We start from the raw sequence: 7630 nt of genomic DNA, 5'->3' as shown, positions 1-7630 counted from the left end.
TCTCATTATTTTTTGCTGTTTATTTAGATTTGCATTTGCACAGTTTGTTGTTTTCTGCACTCTGGTTGATCTTTCATTGATCCTGTTATAGTTGCTATTCTATAGATTTGCTGAGTATGCCACAAGAAAATGAATCCCAGGGTTGTATATGGTGACATATACAGTGTGTGATTTGATAATAAAATTTACTTTGAACCTTGAATGTTTGCGGTGGGGGGAGGCAGAGCAAATTCAATGGGCCAAACAGCCTAATTCTACTCCTAGGTCATATGGTACATCTGTAGGAATTTGTAGGTCATTGGTGACATACCAATTTCCTCAGACCTCTAATGAAACATAGCCACTATTGAGCCTTCTTTGAGCATGAATATGTTGCACCCTAGGTAGATCTTCAGAGACATTGGCACGCAGGAACTTGAAACTGTTCACCCTTTCCACTGCTGATTGCTTGATGGGGACCGCTGTGTGTTCCCTTGACTTCCCCTTCCCGAAGTTCACAATCAATTCCATGGTCTTACTGGCCTGAATGCCAGGTTGTTGTTGTAAAACAAATCAACCAGCTGATCCATCTTGCTCTTGTATACCTCATTGTAGGGGATGGCATGGGGAGAGAAGGGGTGGACAAAGGGGGAGGGAGAGAGGGGGAGAAGGAGGGGGAGGGGGAGAGGGGGCGGAGGGGGAGAAAGGGGGGATAGTAGTGGGAGAGGGGGTAGGGGAGAGTGGGATGAAAGGAAGAGATGGAGAGGAGGCAACAGGGAGAGGGGATGTAGAAGGGGAGGGAAGAGAGGGATGTAGATGGGGAGGGGAGAGGGATGGAGGGGTAGGGTGAGAAGGAGAGAGGGTGGAGACTGGGGGGATAGGGGGAGACGGGTGAGGGGAGGAAGCAGGGTGATGGCAACCAAAAGAATTGGGCAGATTAGGAGAGACAGATGAGCACAGGTTACCTGAAACTCAAGAATTTCAAGTTTGCGCCATGCGGTTGAGGACTATTCTACAGTCCAGTTTTATCAACTCTGGAAATGCTTCACAAAAATCTCAGCTGCTGTCCTGTAGACGCACTTCTGGCATCTGCGCTCTCCTATGTTGTCTTTGATACCTTTCAGGCTTTCTCAGGGAGTCAGATCTGATGGAAATGGCTTGCAAAACCCAGGGAGTTTATCATCTTCAGCGAGTAAAACAATATTTATTCCTCCACAACATTTTTAAATAGGTGGCTGTTTTTGTATTTGAAATCTTCTTGTGTGCAAATGGACTGCAGCAATTTCGAACAATTTCAAAGGCACTTTCCTGGCTCTCGAATGCATCAGAAGTGATAGGGAAGCTACTTTCTGCTTCAAGACCGACGTAAGTGAGAAAAAGACTACAGGTCCCAGAATGCATCCGCGAGGAAGTCGAGTCGACTGTGCACAGGAGGAAGAGGCGCTGGAAATAAGCTGGGTTCGTTCAAACTAAACACTGTATTGAGGTTTTGCAACGTTTGTCTTGATTGCACTGGTAGCTTACTTGCGCGCGTGTTGGTTGTCTTCAGTCAGATCTAAGATGCAAACTTTGCGCGTTTTATTGCGCACCGAGCTGCTGTAACCAATTGCACATGTCGGCAACAAATCCCAACGAACCGTTTCATTCAGTGCCTTAAGGGTGCATTTTTTTTTGCAGACCGTAAGAACTCATTTTAAAGTCGATTGAGATTTAAACCTTATTTAGTGCAACTAATCTCTGCCGACATTGTTGAATGTGTAATGTGGCCTCTGTGTGATTAGGTGCTTGGAATCAGGATAGACAAGGCACAGGAAATGGTATGTTTACACCATGTTTTAGTGTGGTTTGGCTTTGATTTTAGGTATCAGCTGGGGTTGAGTGGGGAATGCTGCCAGATCTGGTCAGGAGGTTTATGAGAGCGATTCCAACTTTGCACATTATGCGCGATGACACTCCCATACAAGACTATACAAGTTAGAGGCAAATCGAACAAGTCATGAGCACAAGGAGAGATACAATGAAAACGCTGCTTGAGTTGCATCAGGCGCATGGGTAGAGAGAACACAGCGAAAAATGAGCACAATAAAAAATAAGGACACGAACACAGTGATATAAGAGGGAGTCTTTAGTGTTCCGTTGCTGAGTTAGGGTTAGAGTTGTGTTGGTTGGATCGAGAACCCGATAGCTGTCGGAGACTGACAGTTCCTGATCACGGTAGAGTGTGGCACTGTTGGAAATGACGTCCTGTGATCCAGAGGTGAATTATCTAAGGCCTCACCTTCACACTTGGGTGGGTGTAACAGGTCCCATGACATTATCTGAAGAAGAATAGGAGGGTGCTTATTCCCGGTGTCCTGACCAATATTGACCCTTTGGGAGACTGGGGGCTGTGGGACTCTGGCCAGAGAAGAAGTTGGCCTGGGCTAGATCAGCTGGATCAGATGAACTGTGGAGAGACTTGATTGTTTCAGTAGTTTCCTCGGGTCTGAGGAGATATTTTCCACCATCAACTCGGTTGATCTCCCTCAGTGTCATTTGTTTTATTCTTAACCCAGGTTGTCCTATAAAATGCCTGAAGGACCCGAGCTTCACTTGGCAAGCAAGTTTGTTAACAGGGTCTGCAGTGGCCTCGTGTTTTCAGGGAGCGTGGAAAAATCTGCTGTGAGTAAAAACTGTGAGGTACCATTCCGGTGCGACGCCTACATCATCTCAGCGGTGTCACGGGGGAAGGAGGTCAAATTGACCCTGGCACCAATCAAAGAGGAGGACTGGAAGGATGATATGAAGTGCCCGGCAACGGAGCCTGGGGAAGAGTCTCCTGGTCCGGTGGATATCGTCTTCCGCTTTGGGATGTCTGGCTCGTTTGAACTGGCTGCAGAGGAGGAGGTCCCAAAACATGCCCACCTCAGGTTCTTCACCAGAGACAAGCCCAGACAGGCGCTGTGCTTTGTGGACCCAAGAAGGTTTGGGAGCTGGGAGGTCAACGGGACCTGGCAGCCGGACAGAGGACCCTGTGTGATGTTTGAATATGAAAAATTCAGGTATGTTATAGTAGAATCTACAGAACAAAAATAGGCCCGTGTGGCCAGTGTCATTCGTGCCAACCGCAATGACGATCTGCCCTAATGCCGTTTGCCCGCATGAGCCCCATATCACTCCATTCCTTTCCTGTCCAAGTACGTGTCCAAATAGTAATTTGTTTATTATTGTCTCATGTGCTGAGATAGACTGAAAACATGTTTTGCAAGCCATCTATACAGATCACTTAACTGAATAAGTGCATTGAGATTATTATTAATATTAAGTGAAAAGCAGAATGTAGTGTTACTGTTAGAGAAAGTACAGGCAATAACATGCAAGGGCCACCTTGGGGTAGATTTTGAGGTCAGGAATCCATCCTATTGTACAAGAGGCCCATTTAATAGTCTTGAACAGTGGTTCAAGCTTCATTTTATTGTCAAAGTATACATGTACAATACAACTCTGATATTAGTCTTCTCCAGATACCCAAGAAAATGCAAAAGAAACAAAACTGGCAGACCTCAGAATCCCCCACCCTCTCCCCCCAGAAAAAGAACAGCGACAATAACAATCCCCGACCCCCTTCCCCACAGAAAAAAACAGCAACAATAATAATCCCCCACCCCTCTCTCCCGCAGTAAAAACAGCAACAATAATAATCCTGACACTCTCCCTGCAGTAAAAACAGCAACAATAATAATCCCCCACCCCTCTCTCCCGCAGTAAAAACAGCAACAATAATAATCCTGACACTCTCCCTGCAGAAAAAAAAACAGCAACCATAACAATTCCCCGACCCTCTCCTCTCTGTCCATGAGCCTGGGTGCATATTTTCAGGTTGTTGTGTATTTTGCACAGTACTGTAGTAATTTTATGCAATGTACTGTACCACTGCCGCTGCAAAAAAAAAACAAATTTCATGACAGATGTAAGTGATGATAAACCTGATTCTGATATGGGTGTCTGTTGTGGACTGAGAGTGGGAAGAGGGCAGGGAGAAGGGAATCATGGTTGGGAAAAGGGGAAGAGAGAGGGGAAGGAGTGGGAAGCACCATAGAGACATTCTGTAATGATCAATAAACCAATTGTTCAGAATCAAGTGACCTTATCTGGTGCCTCAGGGTGGGGTGTGCCTACACCTGTGCCACACCAATAGTCTTGACTCGGCAATGGGGGTGCCTTTGCATGCAGTCGAAGCAACGGCCTCATTTTTTAACCGTGCCTCCTTTGCTAACCTACACAGGCAGAATGTGCTGTCGAATCTATCTAACAAAGCTTTTGACAAGCCGATCTGTGAGATGCTATTAAACCAGAAGTACTTCAATGGAATTGGGAATTACCTACGGGCAGAGATACTCTTCAGGTGAGTGAGGTGTTTCAGTTCTTCCCTTATTTCATTGGGAATTGAGCCTTGTATCCCTCCCCACAGCCACGGGGGTGGGGGGGGGGGAGGGCAAACAGTATTTATTTCTCACCAGTGTGGGATTGGAAATACACCCATCCTACTGGAACTTAATGTGGGCCATATGGCCCCCAGGGGCCCATGCCAGATTTCATATGATTAAAAAACAAGAAACTGGAGACCACAGGAGTTTCTGAATGGGCCATGAGAAATTTGCTGTTGTAATGAAATATTCCTCAGATATATGAATTAAAAAGGGATGAATAGTAACATAGAAAATAGGTGCAGGAGTAGGCCATTCGGCCCTTCGAGTCTGCACCGCCATTCAGTATGATCACGGCTGATCATCCAACTCAGAACCCTGTACCTGCCTTCTCTCCATACCCCCGATCCCTTTAGCCACAGGAGCCATATCTAACTCCCTCTTAAATATAGCCAATGAACTGGCCTCAACTGTTTCCTGTGACAGAGAATTCCACAGATTCACCACTCTCTGCGTGAAGAAGTCTTTCCTCATCTCGGTCCGAAAAGTCTTCCCTTTTATCCTTAAACTGTGACCCCTCGTTCTGGACTTCCCCAACATCGGGAACAATCTCCCTGCATCTAGCCTGTCCAATCCCTTTAGAATTTTATACGTTTCAATAAGATCCAATTGTTACAATACATACATACAGTCCAGAATACATACAATAATGTATATAACACACAAAAAGCTAGAGGAATTCACACCCTGCGGGGCATCCCCCTGAGACCCGCTCCACATCCACCCCCAAATCAGTGAGCACACTGGCATGACCCAGCAGGATACCTGCAACGTTATATTCAACACATAATAGTACCTATAATCTGTTAAAATATAAATATTGATACTATAATAGAATAATTAGTATAGTTGACCAAAAAAAAGCTCTAGAAACTTAACAGAGTGTGGGGGTCACAGAGGTAAATGAAAGTGGGTTACGAGCAGAAAATGGTTAAGAATCACTGATCTAAACTTCTCCACAGCCTTGATCCAACAAAAGGATTTCCAGAGTTGAGGTTCGGAGTAGCTTCTGACTGAGTTTGGTATCAAGGAGCCATTGTAAAACTGAAGTCATGGGCATCGTGGGGAAGGTACACAGTGGTGTGAACCTTAGCTCATGCAAAGGATGGTTGTGCTTGTTGGAGGTAAATCACTCTGCCCCAGGACATCATTGTGGGAATTCCTCAGGAGAGTGTCAATAGACAATAGACACTAGACAGTAGATGCAGGAGTAGGCCATTCAGCCCTTCAAGCCAGCACTGCCATTCACTGTGATCATGGCTGATCATCCACAGTCAGTAGCCCATTCCTGCCTTCTCCCCATATCCCTTGACTCCGCTATCTTTAAGAGCTCTGTCTAACTCTTTCTTGAAAGCATCCAGAGAATTGGCCTCCACTGTCCTCTGAGGCAGAGCATTCCACAGATCCACAATTCTCTGGGTGAAAAAGTTTTTCCTCAACTCCGTTCTAATTGGCCTACCCCTTGTTCTCAAACTGTGGCCTCTGGTTCTGGACTCCCCCAATATCGGAAACATGTTTCCTGCCTCCAGCGTGTCCAATCCCTTAATAATTTTATATGTTTCAATCAGATCCCCTCTCATCCTTCTAAATTCCAGTGTATACAAGCCCAGTTGCTCCAATCTTTCAACATATGACAGTCCCGCCAACCCGGGTATTAACCTTGTGAACCTACGCTGCACTTCCTCAATAGCAAGAATGTCCTAATTCAAATTTGGAGACCAAAGCTGCACACAGTACCCCAGGTGTGGTCTCACCAGGCCCCGTACGACTGCAGAAGGACGTCTTTTCTCCTATACTCAACTCCCCTTGTTATGAAGGCCCACATGCCATTGGCTTTCTTCACTGCCTGCTGTACCTGCATGCTCACTTTCAGTATGTATGTGTAGGCCTCAGTGTCCTAGGCCCAATCCTCTTCAGCTGTTTTATCTAGGACCTTCCTTCTGTTATAAGGCCAAAGGTGGGGATGTTCACTCTTTAATTCCATTTGTAACTCCTCAGCAAATGAAACAGTCCATGCCTGTGATTCAGAAAGACTCAGACAATAGTCACAGATGGGCTGAAATTGGCCAGTAAAGTCTTGTGTCACAGAAGTACGAGGCAGTGACCATCTTCAACAGGAGAGAGTCTAATTACTTTCCCCTGACATCAGCTATCGTTACCATCCCCAAGTCCTTTGCCATTGATATCCTCAAATCGCTGTTGATTCGAAACTCAACCGGACCAGCCATGTAGCTTCTGGATGAGTAGTAAGCACAAGATCAGTGGTGAGGCCTATGTCCTTGCTCCATGGTTGCAAACACAGGTCAGGGACTGGCCACCCTGTGGTGGTTGACACACCTCCTGACAACCAAAATTCTTTCCACTATCTACAGACCTGTGTCACAGAGTCATTGAGCACTGAATCCACCATCAGAATTCTGAATAGTCTATGAGCACTACCTCATTATTTTGCTCTTTGTACTGTTTGTTTATTTTATATTGTTGCTTATAGTATTTTTTACTGTTGCCATAAAACAAATTTCATGACATATGGCAGTGATACTAATCCTGATTCTGATTCAGAAATCTTCCCAACTGGTCCTCGCCAACCAAGATTCCCATCTAAGCTAGTCCCATTTGGCCTATATCCCTCTAAACCTCTCCTCTGCATGTCCTTTTAAGTGTACCTGTCTCAACCACTTCCTCTGACAGCTCATTCCCTATACTAATCTGTCTTTATCTTTAGGTTGAAAGTTCCTCCGTTTGAGAAAGCAAGGACAGTGTTGGAAACTTTACTTCATAAGGAGACGGTAAGGTTAATCCCAGGGTTTTACGGAGACAAGGTGGGAAAGAGTTTCCATCATCTGAACATTTTCACTGGAGCAGCGAGGAATGTGAAAACTCCCAGGGAATGCTGTGATATACATCCCTGAATCTGGAATATCGCAATGGTCCTTTGCAAAGTACCATTGGATTATTGGATCATTTTGCATTCCATAGATTTATTTTTGTTTGTGACAAAGAAACAGGTAAGGCAGTTTCTCGGTCACACACAAAAACATCCACACCTTAGTTGCTATACCTACACACAACTAAAGTTTTTCTATGTGGCTATGTGGCTAAACTCAGCTCAAACACCATCTGTAAATTTGCCAGTGACACAACTGCTTTTGATAGTGCAGCACTGTGCAAAAGTCTCAGCACAT

General features: G+C 45.3%; 1 protein-coding gene across 2 annotated transcripts in view; it reads left to right on the top strand.

Moving 5' to 3' along the window:
• The first annotated feature begins 1382 nt into the window (after positions 1-1382).
• The window catches only part of neil1 (nei-like DNA glycosylase 1), a 28534-nt gene continuing 22286 nt past the window's right edge, over positions 1383-7630 (top strand). Inside the window, exons 1-4 of one of the 2 annotated variants that reach the window (XM_072281957.1) lie at positions 1383-1437; positions 2535-3020; positions 4244-4363; positions 7171-7234. In XM_072281957.1, coding sequence (XP_072138058.1) covers positions 2548-3020; positions 4244-4363; positions 7171-7234 — 657 coding nt within the window. In that variant the 5' untranslated portion in view covers positions 1383-1437; positions 2535-2547. Of the gene's footprint in view, positions 1438-1722; positions 1797-2534; positions 3021-4243; positions 4364-7170; positions 7235-7630 lie in introns of those variants that run through there. The other variant, XM_072281958.1, reaches the window with a different exon arrangement.

Source organism: Mobula birostris, chromosome 18 (genome assembly GCF_030028105.1).
Source record: "Mobula birostris isolate sMobBir1 chromosome 18, sMobBir1.hap1, whole genome shotgun sequence".
NCBI classification, from domain to species: domain Eukaryota; kingdom Metazoa; phylum Chordata; class Chondrichthyes; order Myliobatiformes; family Myliobatidae; genus Mobula; species Mobula birostris.
Note: the sequence above shows the minus strand (reverse complement) of the source record. Positions and strands in the feature narration are given on the sequence as shown.